Raw genomic sequence first — 16,463 nt, 5'->3', positions numbered from 1 at the left:
TGTCGGCACTGCTTCCTCAGAGCACTGGAGGAGCCTTTTGTTGAGTGGCTGGAGGCTACTTCTTGGCTCCTAGATTTCAAACAGGTATAATTATCACTTGGATAAAGTTCAGGACTTGGAGGGAGCTGCCAGATGTTTCATAAGGAGGTGAGTTTGTCCTACTGAATCTAAGATTGAAAAAAAAAAAGCCACATAAAACAAGCAAGAAAGAAGTGAGATGATTTAACCATGTAGGTGTTGCCTCACGTCCATAACGTGCCAAGTAGAATATACTATTAGTGCTGTCCGATAGCCTAGCTTATAAACACTTTCCCTTTGGACCATCTGTGTTGTAATATTTTTACATATATAACCTATATGAAGCAAAGAGGGACTGGAAATTTCTCTATAAAACCTATTCTCCAAAGAGCTCCATCCCAAGGAGTCTCAGAAAAAAAAAACCCCAAACATCTGATCTTCCAAAATCTCGCCACCTCTCCAAAACTGTTGAGCTTTTTGACCCTGCTCTACAAACTGCCTTTCCTTAACACTCTCCAAGTAAATTCTAAGTCCAATGGATTTCCATTCACACTTTTCATGATGTGAATGCCTTAAACCTTCAGATCTGACAAGTCACTTAATCATTGTGATCAAGTCACTGTCAATATTTAAGCATAAGCTCGTGGGTGTTGTTCTCAGCATTAAAAGTTAGGAATAGCTGTAAAAAGAGGAATGCTTTCAGGAAAAAAAAATCAAAGCTGCCTCCGTTTTGCAGGCACGGTTCAATACAAATACATTTTAACAATATTTTCAACTGTATCCTTTTGGACTGAAAATGGCCTTCAGAATAATTTACAGAATAAGCTTTCTCTTATCTGTAAAACTTATTTAAATATTAAAAATATATATAAAAAAAATACATCATCCTGGTGATTCCTGGGCTGCTGCTGCCATTGTCACTTCTGAGTGACATGTTGTACCAGACACTGATGCCAGATGTACCTCTGCTCCAAGCCCCTGGTCCTCAAACTTTGGTGCCTGCTATAGGTGCTCTGTGCTATTTGCCCCACACGTGTCTATGCCCATACCTGTGTGCCAGATTTAATTACTAAACTCATACTTTATGTCTTGCAACTAAGAGCAATGAGGAAAAACTCAACAGCAACTTTCCTAGAGGTGCTCTTCTTACCCTGTGCTTCAGCCGTGGAAAATGTGGCCAGCGACCCTACTTTAGACTTTCTTCTTGGGAAAAAAAAAAAAGCCTGAGACTGTGAATGTGCTCTTAGTGCCACCTTCCCAGCAGGCACACATGGATGAACTTTGGTATCCTTTCCCAACATGTCAACAGGCATCTCCTTTATCTCAGTCTGAATCCTTTTTTTCCAACTGTTCCGGCCCTGCTGCCCTCTGCAAATGCCCGCTGCACATGATGCCACACTGCCTGCATTGCTCTCGCTTAATCCTCACTCTGCATGATCACCTCCTGCCCAGCCACATCTTCTGACACTCATCACTCCACACATGCAATGACTTCGTTAGGTTTTGTGGCAATTACTAGGTGATGAAATGAGCCAAACTCTGACCTTTTTCACCAAAGATGCCAATGTGCAATGTGCTCTGTAAGACAATAACTTCAGTAAAATTCCAGTGAGGTCTGCAGAAAACAACCAACCCTAACAAAAGTTTTAACAAAACTACATTGTAAAACCTTTGAGTACAACATTTTTTTTGCAGTCACAAAGCCAACAGATTTCATTCATCCCTGGAAATACTGACCCACCTCTACTACAGAGTAATTCAGCTGTTGTGTGGCGATGCCATTGCTGCTGTTTTTCTTTCCCTCTCAACACAAGCTCCTCCAACACAGACACAACGCGGCTCCCTCATGAAACTCATTTTTAGGAAAAATTGACCCAGCTGGTAACTGAATCAGCTTCTCAGACAGGGTCCTATAAACAGCATTTAATAACCTTCCGCTTTATGGGCTTGTTAACACAAATGGAACTTTTGAAGCTTTCACAGCGCTGCAGAACGCAAAGCTACGGAGCACGCTGCACATAAACACAGGCGAATGCCTCGCATTTGTACAGCGTGTCATGCTGACATGCTGTAGGTGCTCAGCTTTGATCTGTCCTAATAGGGCCCTCGGGATGGGCCACCACTGCTTGCACAAGACATAACCCCTGCGAAATGGGGGTGCAGCATTACCCAGCTGTGTTGGGAGTGCATTGCTGGGGCCAGGGTACTGAGGGAGGCAATAGTGGAACTTGGCAGGGCTTTCCAGCTTTTTTTGGCCTGGCTTCAGCCATTAGTCTCCTTGTATTAGCCAGCAGTAGGGTGCTGGTGGCAAGGAGGATATCAGTGGCATCACTGGCATGACAGATTGGCAGAGATTTCTTCCTCCCCATCACCCTCTCTATACCTGTAATATATGTGAATAGAATTGAATAAAAACAAATCAAATGGAACTGAAGAGATGCAGGTACCAGCTCTGAAATGTCAGAGCGGGATGATGTGAAGGGCAGATTTATCTATGAGCATAGGGGACTTAGGTGCTTCCACTCACATACGGGACAAGCAGCCCAGCAAGCTCCCACCAAGGCCACAGCTGCAACCAGCTCCTGGAGAAAGTGGTACAGAGGCAGCCCACTGATATTTTCCAGGATATCTGGATGTTCCTAGCACAGAGGCAAGAGGAGGGCCACACTATGCTGTTTTGCTTCTTCAGAATTAAGGGCCACCCTGTAGTTCAGCCTGCCTCAACTCTCATTGCTGCCTCATGACAGAAACAGCAGATGCAGCTGATCACAGCTGAGCTTGTGAGCTATGCCTGAAGCAAGCAAAGCTTCCTTCCCCTAAATTTATGGCACCCCCGGGCTAAAAATGCAAAGCCAGGCCTTGGCAGGAGCAGTCCTCCCTCCCAGTGGAGAAGGATAAGTTTGCTGGGGAAGGAAGAAAGCACTTTAAATAGTAGAAAACACTGACACAGGCTGGTGGTGAGGACAGGGAGGGAGTCATGACTCCCCAGCCCTGCCTATGTCTAAGTCCTGGTCCATGACAGTCATTGCTTTTCTTGCTCTCAGTAGTATCTCTGCTCTGCAAAATCTCACAGCCTTTTTATCATCTCCATGGAGTTTGCCTGCAAATATATTACTGTTAAGTTGTTTGGGGTTTTTTTCCTCAGGAATTAACCGTCGCCAAAGGTGTCATATCTAATGTGTTCCTATTTCTCCTGTTCCAAACACACAGTTGATTTGATGTCAAGCAGCGCGCCATGTTCAAACCCATTGGCTTTTTTCTCCCTCCCCTCTGCCATCCTTCTTCCTTTTCCCATGCACAAACACCACAACACACACTCCTGTGTTTGTGTAGCTGGCTTATTTCATTTGTACATTACACAGTTGATTGTCAGCTTCATTCGTTAAGCACCAGTGATCTTTAACACCTCAGGGTGTGAGGACACACACATCACCTCTGCATGAATGTTCCCCTGGGATAAACCTTCTGCAGCTGAGCCTGGGACTTCTTTGGTGTCGTCAAATTAAAAAGGCTACATCTAGAGAGCAGCCTAATGTAGTATAATGCTGGTAGTGAAGCAGATACATGAAAAGATGTGAAAATTCAATTTATTTGTAACTACTTGTTCTCTTTGTGATCTCAATGGAAATGGAAGAGATTGGTTAGGCTTCAGTGCTGATGGCTGACAGCCCTGGAACACAAAAGATCTGTTATATATGCCCAGAGCCACACTGCATCAAAATAAAGTCCTGGGGACAAGCAAAGTGCTTGTTGAGCTGCACTGTAAATGCAGTTTCACCTGGATTTGAGTTATACACTCCCAGGCTTCACTGCCCTCTACCTTCCCCACATTTTCAACCCTTCTGCCTCTCACAGTCCATTCATTCAGCTTCCCCTTTCCAAATCCAAAACTCCTTCAAATCACTCATATTTTCATCCCCTGGCCCTAGCAGAACAGCCAAGAATCCTATAATAAAGCATGCTTGCTTGTTGATGGCTGGCTGATGCCCATGGGCTGCCTGATCATCAAGTGAGTCAAGCTGAAAAGTCAATTTACTCTTATCTTTCCTTTTTGTAAAGACTTGAATTTGGAGACGTCTTTCTACTCCAACAACACCAGTGTCCATGGACTGTGTAGGAATTTTATGTCCTTGAGACCTCTGTCTCCAGTCATATCTGAAGTGAGCAGAGGGGGAAACTAGCAGAGAGATGTATGGACTTGCAAGCTTCTTTTAGCCTGGCTAAAAAAAACACCCATGATCCATATTAATATATATTTTCATTTCCTGCAGCTACAAAAATGTAATTGATAAAATCTGAGGTCCACAGTAATACAGGCTTTCCTCTTGATGCTTCAGCAAATGCAGGATCATTCCCAAATGACAGGGAGTCCTACAAGCCTGGCTTCAAAGCTTTTTCAAAAGACTGAGGGAACTCGGAGTGAAATACAGGCTTGCTGGCTGCTCCTTACTCCTGTAACCCACAGTTTTGTGGGTATTGGTCTTTTCAGACACATCTAAAAAAATCACTAAAAACCACTAATTCTACCTTGTATTGGTAACGAATCAGTGTCTTCAGCCACCCAGTTTCACAGATGAGTGGTTTAATATTGACAAATCCTCTCAGTTTACATGAATACACCAAGTTATGACTGGAGGTGGCTAAAGAGCAGATGTACTACCTGTTCTCTGTGTCTGCCTCCAGCAGACATGTGGCACAGGAATATGAGCCAGCAAGAAGCACTACCAGCCACAGTCCTGAGCTGGGCACCCCACCTCTGTCCAACTCCTACTTTGTGGGGGAGGGGGGAAGAGATAGAAATTTGCATTTTGAGACTCTCTTCCCATGGGGATTGGCTTTATATCAGGTGGAGTTCAGAAGCTTTTGGAGTCAGGTTGTCTCACACACAGTGCACAGACTAAGCTTTGTTTCTGTTGGAAAGCAGACAAAAATCCACTAACAGGCTTTGTCTTGGATTTGCAAGGTGTGAGACTGCATGAAGCTCCTGGTCTCCCAAGGAAATGCACAGTGGCAGAGTTCTGCTTCAGGGCCAGGCTGTGGGTACTCCAGCCTTTCCAGCTTGTACATATGCAGTTACTGTGCTTCTTAGCAAAGAATCGTTCTTGTGTAAGCCACAACAAGTAAACTAAAACAAATTAAACCAACCTCTTCTTGTGCTTTTCCTCTGAAGTGTATCCAATAAACCCAGCCTTTGCATGTACCCGTACTACCCATTCCTGAGTTGGGTTTTAGTTGTTGTTCACTTCATTTTTCAACTCATTTTGCACCTGGGCAAAGATTTTTCCTTCTGAGGCTACACCTCACTGCCAGGACAGAGCTCTGAATCTTTTCTTCTCACCCTTGGCCCAGGCCTGGTAGAGGCAAGTACCCACACCCTTCATATACTCAGATATCTGCCATGGTGCTGATTGCAGCCTGTGTGCATGTGGCATGCTCAGGCCGTGGCAGAACAAGTTCTAACAAGGGTGACAGACAAGCACAGGTGTGACAATAGGTGACTTTCACACGGTGCTTTATCCAGTGAGAAAAGTTCATTTGACTTTAGTGACAGGCTTTCTCCTTTAAAGCCCTTATGGTAATCCCAGGTGGTAAGCTCCCCTGTCTTTTCCCAGGCTTGCTTTTTCACTTGTCTTTTTAACTGAGAATTTTTTGAGTGATACAAGAGGTTGAGGCTACTTGAGTGTGAATGCTAAAACAAAAGTGTTGAATTCCACTCTTAGAGAGCAGTAGATCCCATCTCATCTCCACATCTCCTTTCCAGAGTGAAGTAACAGCTTCTCCCACCCTGTTGCCTCTCCAGAACCCCACGGCCACCCAAGCACAGCTGGATGCCGTCTCTCCGACCCAGCAGCAATCTGTGTCTATTATGTCAATCAGATCTTACGGTCTGGAGGAATAATCTTGCAATGTGGATATGAGTGGGCAGGGGAAAGGACATGCTGATGACAAAAAAAGTTGTTCCCTTCACTCCTAAAAAACACCACAGCACACTAAATGAACATGCTGGCTCCTACTGAGTTTCCAGAGTCTTGGTTCAGCATAGCTGAGTTATAATATTTCTAGGCAGCCCTAGGGCATCTTCTGAGCAGTGCCACCTTGTCAGACTGCTGTAAACTCCAAGCAAATGTTCATGTCAGTCTGCACTCATTTCACCTAGCCTGACCCTTCTCTGTATTTGATCCACCACTGCCTGTGTGTAGATGCACTGAGATACAAAGAAACACCTTCAGAAACACCTCTACTCCTCTAGTTTGTTCCCGCAGCAGGGGCAATTTGGAAAACTTTTGCTCTGTTAGTGGACATATTCACAGCGAGGCAGGGGAAAAATAAGTGTAAAAATCCTGTGTGTTTTTTGTGGAAAAAAAAAAAATCATTCAAGTTTTTGTACATTGTTGCTCACCTTGTGTTTCTAGAGGTACCAGAGGTACAGATGGGCAGGCCTGCAGAAGTGCTAGGTACAGACACTCAGACTCCCGTGAGGATCGTCCCACCTGAGATGAAGCTGAAAGAGCCATAACCTAGTCCTCTTCTTTGGACAGCCTAACTACCTGTTCATGGAGAAGGTGGCACACTATACCATCTCTCTAGGATTTGGAAATCTGAGGTTCATGGCTCCTGGATATAGGGGTCAACTCTCTGTGATAACCATCTGACCTAAGAAATTATTTGGGACATTACCTGATGTGTCCTGCAGGAAGTAATGTCTTACCATTTTGCTGCTCTGGAATAAATTTACCTCTTCCTCTGCAGCCATTTATCTATAGGCTGAGGGTTCCTAGTGATGAACACCTGCTGAAGTTATATTTGCTTAGACTCTATTTTGGAGAGACCTACTGAGACCTTGCGCGGCTATAGTGATTGACCTCAGCTAACTTCAGCAGAGCTCTCCTATTGGCACCACTTGAGAGTCTCTCTTCAAAATGTTTTGGATCTTGTTTTGCCTCCTTCCCAAGTATGCTGGTGATAAATGTGTTCAAGGATTCTTTATTCTCCTGTGAACATTCCCTGTTCATTTATTCTGGTGAGATAAATTGGCCCTGATTGCTTTACTGTCGGAACATGACTTTTCCATAGTGCCTTCTGGTTTTCTTTAGCCGCGTTATTGACACCGAGTAATATAACATGAAAGGAGCATGGATGGGCTTTTACAAAGAAATCAGCTGAATAGCTATTAGAGGATTAAAAGCAATCCCATGGCCAGGATTACACATCTTTAAAATGCTGATAATATCAAGGAGCAAATGGATTTGTAATTTAATGGCAGAAGAGGGAAGGCTTCAGATGTGGGTGTTTTTTTCACATTTGATAGAAAGATTAAAGTGTTCGCATTTGGTGTGCAGGAGTTTGATAAAGCTGTAGCACGGTTGCCTACAGATATCAGTGTTCACCTTTCTTGTAAATAGTAATCGCACTACACGGAGAGAATCCTTCTGGTCCACATTTTTATTAAATCTGTAGTTCTAGTGGTGACAAGTTGGATCATTGTCTGCTTTCAAAGTCTGATAATGATACACTTTAGAAGCTTTGAAGAAAACCTTTGTCTAGACAGAAACAGCTTAAGAAAGCTTTTGAAACGTAGCATTCACTTTAAACCTTTGTTGATGCCTGTAAGAAGCATTGCTCCATATTTGGGAAATCTCGAGCTGTTTTCTATTCCCTTGTGCTAAAAGCTTACAAGAGGTTTGCATGACAACAGGAGCCGTGAGAAATGAAAATGAACAACTTTCCTAAAGAGAGCAGTTCAACTTGTGACAGATTTTTTTTTCCCACAGAAAGAATTTCCTTTTCATTCAGAAATTAATTTTCCTTTAAAATGAAATTAAGCTTTGTGTGACATTCTGGGGTTTTTTTTCATCTTCAGCATCAAAGTTAGACTGTTAGGTATTTTAACATCTCTAGAGCTGTTAAAGATGTATAATCTTTAAAAAAGTAGCTACACTTTTATTGAAAGATAGACTTTTAACTAGTCTCCCTGACTTGAGGTCCAGATGCCTTTTCCAGAACATCATTTCACAAAACCTAGGTTTGGTTCTGACTGCAGAGTGTTAAGGATTTGCCACAAATAAACCAATTCCATGTGGACATGCAGCAGTGGCGACAGCCAAGCACAGGCCTGGTGTGGGACGCATTCCACTCTGTTAGACTCCCGTGAGGATCATCCCACCTGAGATGAAGCTGAGAGCCATAACCTAGTCCTCTTCTTTCATGTTCATGGAGAAGGTGGCCCACTATGCCATCTCTCTAGGATTTGGAAATCTGAGGTTTATGGCTCCTGGATATAGGGGTCAACTCTCTGTGATAACCATCTGACCTAAGAAATTATTTGGGACATTACCTGATGTGTCCTGCAGGAAGTAATGTGGCTATTTATTGCCATCATATGTATATTACTGCTTTTCATTTCAGAGTTCTTTACAATTAACTGTGTATTTTACAGAGTTTATCTCCCATACTCTGAGGAAGTGTATGTTTTTCATAGATAACAAAGATGTAATCTCTGCTTGAGGGAGCAATGCATTTCAGGCTTACTGACAGAGTTACCAGAAGCACCACTGTACTTCCAGAAATCTCAAAACTGAGACAGAGGTTGAATCTCTTGTTCAGGACCAAAGGAAAGAGGAAAAAAAGCCAAAAAATAATGGATTCCAATCAGACATTCAGACCACTGCTTTGCCCTCCTCTCCTTTCTTGGATAGCAAATACAAACACAGACAAAAAATAGTGCTGTGGTCCTGGATATGAACCGTTCAGGTAACTAGACCTCTAATATTTGAGTCTGGGAAACAGATCTTGCAAAAGTAACAGCCCTTAGAAGAACAAGCAGTCATTGGAAAAGTAAGCTGACTGCCACATAAAGAATAAAGAATGAAGCCTGTGACTGCCAATAGCTTAAAGTATACAAGTGTTCAAAGTTGTCTGCTGGAAATCAGTAGAGTATTTTTATACTCAGCAATTTTTAATCGATGCCCACAGAACAAACCTGCTCCTTATCCAGATTTTTAAAAATCTAGATTAAAAATTTAGTTTCACAGGTAGCAGTTCATCTTTACTCCTCATCCATTTTCTTTATTCTTTCCTGAAAAATCATTACTCCTGCAAGACCCTGCTGTCCTGTTAGCTATCAATTGAAAGTGAATAAACTCACAGCCGGGATTAACTCAACTTTTTATTTAAATGAAATTTATGGACATGTTTTGAGGTATTTGGTCAGTGTTTGTTCTTATTTATACATGAGTATTTTTTCAGGTGCTCAGTCTGCATGACATGAAGGGAAGACAAAAAGATACAAAACCATTTCACCAACATTGGGCCAAAGAAGCAAAAGTTTGTGAAGTCATAGGAAAGTGTGTGGGTAAGAAGGGGTTTACCCCGTGTTCAGAACGGAATTTAAGTACATAGATACATGTTATTTAAAACTGGCCTTGGAGAAAGGAAGATTTTAGAGCAATTCTCATTTTCAGTAGACATGGTCCAAATTAAGGTTATTCCACAGATTTTGGGATATTAATTTTAAAATGTGTATTCCTTGAGAAAGTAATACAATATACTAAACAAAAAGAGAAAGACTTAAATTTTCATGCAGATGTAAACTGATATATTCAATGTTACCCTTTTTGTACACACCAGTATCTAACCACTACAGGAACATATTCCTAAGCATATCATCTCTGACCTGCCAAAAAGTTCCAAGACTATTTTGTCCACAAATTGAGTTTTCAGAAAAGAAGGGAAAAGGCTGACACTAGCATGAGTGGAGCTTTGCTTTTCAAGGTGCAATTTTACAGAACTGTTTCCCCTCTTCCTAGCATTGACTAGAATGAAAATGTCAAATTTCTGTTTTCCTGAAAATTGTCCTTCGAATAATTACAAAATAGCCAGTGTCCCATGTATGAGTTGCTTCTTTCACTTTAGAAGATGCCATAAAAGGAATGCATCCCCTGGTATAGCCTTATCTATGTTTTTGAATATAGGTATGAAATTGAATACAGATATGAAATTGAAATTGTCTTTTCAGAAATTGAGCATTTCTGTGAGGTTTCTAGAAACTTTAGGGAAAGATATTTAATTGAAATCTTACCTTTCCCAGCCCAAGTATTTGCAACCCAGCTCATCTCAGGTTAGTAGTCGGGAAAAACAAACAATAATAGTTACAGGAGAGAGAGGAAGAGAACTTCCTGAAATGGATTTATCTGGTTTTGCTCTCTCAGAAGAGTGAAAGGCAAAAGAAAACAGACAAACACAATGAAAAGTAGAATGCAAGCATCGCTTCAGTTTTAACAATCCAAAGGCGGTTTAGTAACACAGTTGAAGCAATCTGAGAGATATCTGTTCACTTACAAATCAGCTTTAGGTTTTGTACAGATAACATTTAAAGTCCTTTGACAGGTTGAAAATACCTCTTTTTTTTTTAACTTCTTCTTCTTTCCTAGCTGTCTTTCCTTTTCCTGGTATTCATTTTCATCTGTAGAAAAATCCACAAGGTTTTAGATTTGTTTTCAGCCAAACTTGAAGCTTTCTGCCTCCAGAGAGGCCATTACCTAGCTGCCTGTCTCCTCAAATTCACTGTAGGGGGATGAAGCTGAAGATGTTTTCGACTCTCCATCACTGTTGCACTCTGGCAGGGGATGGGGAATGGGAGCTTCTGGGATCTCCTTGGCAGAGAGCTTTTCCTTACCGTTCGACCCTAAGGGATGGCAGTCCAGCAAGCTCTGCAAGTGTTTGATGTAGCTTATTGCAGCTCTCAGGGTCTCCACTTTGCTGAGGCGCTTGTCGGCAAATTCCTTGGGCAGGTGCTCTCTCAGGCGTGTGTAGCCCTCATTCACACAGCGCACTCGCTGCCTTTCCCTCTCGTTCCTCTTTCGAATGAAGGCAGGCTCAAAGGAATAGTCATAGACACTCACATAGCCAGGGAATGGGATGTAGGAGATACGACCTGTGTGCCCGCTGTAGGCTTGCTCCCAGTATGACGGGTCCAGACGAAAGGGAACCCCGAAGGGCTCTCTCAGCGGGATCCCGTGGGGATGAGCATGGCTGTTAGCCAGGGACATAGCTCCTGGAAATGCAATCCTGTTCAGTAGTCCATCATCATCTTTATTGCTGTCCATGCTGCTTTTTTTTTTGCCTCTCAGGGGTGAAAAATCAGTTCCTGAGCCTGGCTTCCAAATCTTGTATTAGTCCAAACAAGGAGGAAACATTTGTCTAGATAACTCTGCCCCGCAGGCTGCAGTTTCCTTCTGTGGTGGATAAAAAGTCAGATCTCAAAGCACTGCCAGCGACTCATAAGGTCGACTCTGTGTCTGAAAATCAGCTCTAAGTCGTGTTGTTTTTATAGATGTAGGATGTCAGCTAATTTACAGACATGTTTTGAGGACCATCACGCCACACTTTAAACCCTTCTTTTCCTCTGATCTTCATATTTCAAAAGATAATAAGAGGGTTCCTGTGTATTCCTTTTCTCCCCGCTTGAAATTATGACCATAAGAGTTAATGCCAAACATAAATAATCTTCCAGGCTCTAAACACTTCACATGTATTGTAGTCCACGATATCGTTTGATATAATTGTCTCCAAAAGATGGGTAATTTGCAGAGTTTACAGGGATCTTCAAAGTTTTGGCAGAACTCCTCCCTTTCAGGAACCAAGGATCTTCTGTCATCTGAAAACTACCCAAAGGCTTTTCACGATGAAATCCAAAAGACAACTGCAAACTTTGTTGTTTCGGCTGCTCTGGTCTAACTGAAACAGTTCACTAGCAGTTTGCAAAACTTATATGGCATGACTCTAGCTTTCTGGGGAAGCTGAGAAATCTTCAAAGGAAAGAGTGCTCTCTTGTGGTTGTAAGTCATGTCAGATCAAGAATGCATTCGTGCAAGCGTAAGAGGAAACCTGGGGTTTTTTTTTGTCCGAGGAAAGGCTTTTTCAAGAAGAGTGAGATTCACAAACTGAACACGAGCATTTTCAAAAAAATCTTCAACATTTTGCTTGTTTCTGCAAATTGCCAGAACATTCTGGTCATAGCTATGAGCACCTGCCTCAGATCAACAAACAAAGTCTGTGCCCCAATTGCTCCCGTGTAGCTCTCACTAGATGTTTGTGTAGATATTGGCTCACCTGATGAACCCTATGCACCGGGGAGCTGAAAATACTTTCTTGACTGTCTCAGATCTCTGCTGAATCCTCCAGTTTGCTTGCAGCTTGCCAAGAAGAGATGGACAGAAGACAAGGACTGCAGGCACTATGAAGGTATAATGTCTTTATCCCTGCCTTTCCTCTAAAATATCTTGTGGCACTAGGATCTTTGGAGGGTCTTTGACTTTTCCCACGTTGCTGTTCAAGAGCTGGATAGTTATAATGAATTTTTTGGAAGAGACCTTTAGAAATCATCTAGTCCAACCCACTCTGTTTTGATACCAACAGTTTGGGGAGCTGAACGTTAGGTCTGTAAGAGCCGTGAGAAGAGACAGACTTGAAAAGGTACAGGCATGTAGGCTCTATTAAAACCATTCTTTTGCTCAAAGTGAAAGTTTCCACCCTGTTCAGCCCATCATGCCAAACTGCCTCAGAAGCGCGAGTAACTGACACAACATCCTCCCCTCTGAGAAACACATCTATGTCTTTGCTGAGTCAGCAACCAGCAGCAAGGATGTCAATGTGCATTTTCAAGTCAGCCTTTGTGTCCTTGCAGGCCTATTTTGCAGCTGCAAAAACCAATAGTAATCTTCAAAGTCTGACTAACGTACAGGCAGACCGTTCGAGCCAAACATGAGTGGGTACAATCCTGAGCTCTGACTTAAGCCAGAGGTGAGATCAGCATCAAAACAACTCAAAAGCCAGGACAACTATCCACCTACTTTTGCCTCTGTGATTGCCTAGCAAGAGCTGTTGTTTGAAGCTGAAGATTTTATAGCATTACCTAAGAGTTAGCTAATGCATTTAATCAGAAGTTGAGATCTTTTCCTGTCACAACTAAATCGTCTTTCTAAAATACAACTCAGATGGAAGGTATGGATGTGAGACAAGAATTACTAAGTAACATCCCAGGTAGGTACAACTCACTTCAGATCGAATAACCATGAGAAGCTTTCTGCCTTTTAAAAATATCTTCAGAAACAGTTGAACAGTGCAGGCTTTTCAGAACCACTTGCACCCTCAACTCTCCCATCCAGTAGAAACGTTTTCAGAAATGAATGCTCAAATGAAAATAGCTCATTCATTGTAGCATTAAGGTAGGTCAGGCCTTAAAGATTTCTTTTAAAAAAAGAGCACGCTGTTCTCTAAGCAAATATCTGAAGTAGTAAAAGGACAATTGATTTGTTGTCATCATTAGATTTAAAACACTGGTCTCTGGCAGTATTGCTGTAAGGAACGGAAGCGTTTCTCTCTGGGGTGCATCTTAGGTGCCAGAATGTTTCAAACCTCTCCATGACCTTGCCAGAAGACTAGCCATGTTCAAAAGGCAGAGTTACATTTCAGTTCTGTTGTGTAAGTGCACTATTCCCTGCTGCCAGACCTCTTTTCTTTGTTTACTGCAAATGCAGCTCGCCAGCACTTCCCAGAGGGTCAGAATTGCACCTGTGCTAAACAGACAGAAAAAGTAATGTTGCTAATCCTTTAGAGAAATACACAAGGAAAATCTACAGGTAAATGTTATTTGTTAATCTGAAGGATTGAAGCTGATCTCATACCAAATGCAATCTGCAGTCTGATTTTGTCTGTGTGCAAGAGAAACAAGAAAATGCAACACAGGTTATTGTTGAATGTCATATCTTGTTGGCAGCTGGGGATTTGTGCCTAGGCAGGGAGCCAGCACAAGGCCAGTGCTCCTCACATCCTTGTTGAGAGTGTGAGCAGGATTAAAGCAATGTATCTTTCCCACAGTGACCTCTGCACAAAGCAGGCCCTTCTCAACATGTCTGCACATGCAGACTTGGTGAAAGTAGCTGGGCTGGCCCACCAAAGGCAAAGGTTAATACACATTCTTTTTAAGAATAGATTAAGACTACTTGGATAATGTTCCTCTCCTAAGACAAGCCTTTGATCTTCTTTCTTCCACTGTTTCTCAATTAACTCCTCTTCACACCTTTTCCGGGATGATGCTTCAACTCCAGAATGCAGTATCCCCCACGCTGATCCAAAGCAGATGGCCTTGCTTGCTTTCTAGGTGGTACAAGTCAGGTATTATTCAATGCTCTGCAATGGCAGAAGTTGTTTCTACTTGTATTGTGTATTTTGCTTTGGTTTGTTTTTTTAATTGGGCGGGGGGATTCATTTTTGTTGTTTTTAAATACAAAGTTGAAATGTGGGAAATTCCTTATCTACTTCATTGACTGTGGCATTTGAACTGCTTCCCTTCCTTCTCTCCTTCCTTTTCTTTCACTAAACGTACTTATCTACCCAGCCAAAATGAACAGAAAATATTTCTGACATACCTAAATCTTTGCGGCATCCTCCTTCCACATACAACTTAGTTGTGGTTTTAGTTGCATATATCCTTGCACAATATCTACAAGAATGTAATCTTTGTACAAAAAGAACCCTCAACTGGTTCACACTCCCACAAGAATCACGAATAACACTACTGACACTACACAGAGATTGCTTTGAACTACTCAAAGCAACAGATTCTCCTTGACAGGGTGTCCCTCTGTGCCTAAAAAGAAAGTTATCAGTGAAAATGTTGTAGAAACACAGAGTCATCTGAACACATGCAAGTCTACCTGTTTCCTAACAGATGGTGTCTCAACTATTTTACCTGTGAACATATTACAGAGAAAGAAGAAAATACATGAGGAGTTTTAAAAGAAACACTCATAACACTGTGTATTTGTTATATTTTACTGTAATTATACTAAACTGTAGTATTTATAATAGGTATATCAGTTTGTATGGGATACTGCAATTAATTGACATAAAATTGTGAAAATAACAGTTTTTCTTGTTAACTGCACACCACAGAAATACAGTAATAACTGCAATTTAGACTGAGATCTAGGAATAGCATTTAGAGCTTTAATCCTGTTTTATCTCTAAGCATGGGGCATCTCTTTCCAGTTCTATAGCTGGATGTCAGAGCTGCACCTAAACTAGGCACATCTCATACTGAGACTATCACCAAAATACAGATAAAGTGCCGACAAGCCAACAAAAGGTGGTGAGAAATTTTGATTTTTGATGTGAAAACAGTTGGCTTCAACCACTGCTTTTCAAGTAATCTTTGCTCAATATTATTCTGCACCGTCTGAGAAAGAGCCCAAGGGCAGGATTGCAATAGCAGGAGGGAATTGATTGTATTGAGAAGTGGGCACGGTGCAGCAGGGACTTCTGCTCACGTTACAGAGAATGAGTGAAGCGAGTTTACTGTGACTCTTTCCCTTGTGGTTTCATGAGTCTCCCTTTTATTTTAGGATGTCTTCAAGATGACTTGAAAAATAGCACTGCAATGTGTTCCTCGTGCAGCAAGTACTGCTATAAATGTCAATAAACCAAGCTTTCAAGGGGACATAGCGCAGTTGTCTTATCAAAACACTTCACATATAATAGAAGTGTTTGGTATATAAAAAAGTGTCTCCCCTTGCAGATGAAACAGTTCTCAAACGTGTTTTATCACAGTACTTTGAGTGTGCAGAGTACATGTCTGTAGACACTGATTAATTTCTCATTTGGTGACACTTCACGTTATCACTGGCTTCCTCTGATATTTGAGCTTGAAACTGGTAGTGAGGCTATCACTCGTTCATGCAAGTAAATAACTACAGAAAAAGCTGGAATCTCAGAGGACTCATGTTTGACAGTTGGAAAAAACACTCTTATCTATGTATGACTACATCCAATCTGGTTCAAAGTATTACCTTCAGCCCAGACAGTTGAAATAGCACAAGGATTTTGGCAACAGGGCAGTTCTATGGTAGAATTACACAATCATAATTGGCATTAAGACAAGCTAAGGGCTTGAGATAACCTAGCATTTCTGGACAGAACTGAGAGGGATTGAACCTAACTGCAAAGTTGTAAGTTCAACAACTGAAAATGCAAGGTCTCCAGTCATCTTCCATGTGTTAGGGAATGCAATGTGAAGAAAGAGAACTTTCAGGCTTGTAATCATTCAGTGGAGTTTCTAAGATATGAAGTATTAGCACCAATCACTTGAATAAGTGGTACTACATATATAGAAATGAAGCACAGATAAACGCTCCATCATAAGCATAGTAGTCCCTGAAAACCTGAGGACTTGGTGAGTTCTTTCTTGACTTGATGAAGCCATGTTTGTGGGAGAATCTGGATACACTCAGATACTATACAGATAATCCTTACTCTAGTATGGATTATCTGGCTTAGTGGAGAACAGGAGAGGTTGTGGGATACGTGTAAACTAAATGAGGTCATTCTTTCGGTATCGAATCACAGAGACCTGGATTCACTTTGCCTAAATGTAGACCTCTACAAGT

At 41.8% G+C, this 16,463-nt stretch overlaps 1 protein-coding gene across 1 annotated transcript; it reads right to left on the bottom strand.

Annotated features, from left to right (window-relative positions):
• Positions 1–10,556: 10,556 nt before the first annotated feature.
• On the bottom strand, positions 10,557–11,123 carry ASCL4 (achaete-scute family bHLH transcription factor 4). Its single transcript, XM_010202855.1, has one exon. It carries the CDS (start codon positions 11,121–11,123, stop codon positions 10,557–10,559), a length of 567 nt encoding a protein of 188 aa, XP_010201157.1.
• Positions 11,124–16,463: the final 5,340 nt, after the last annotated feature.

This window comes from Colius striatus, chromosome 1 (genome assembly GCF_028858725.1).
Source record: "Colius striatus isolate bColStr4 chromosome 1, bColStr4.1.hap1, whole genome shotgun sequence".
NCBI classification, from domain to species: domain Eukaryota; kingdom Metazoa; phylum Chordata; class Aves; order Coliiformes; family Coliidae; genus Colius; species Colius striatus.
This window is presented reverse-complemented; position numbering and strand designations above follow the sequence as displayed.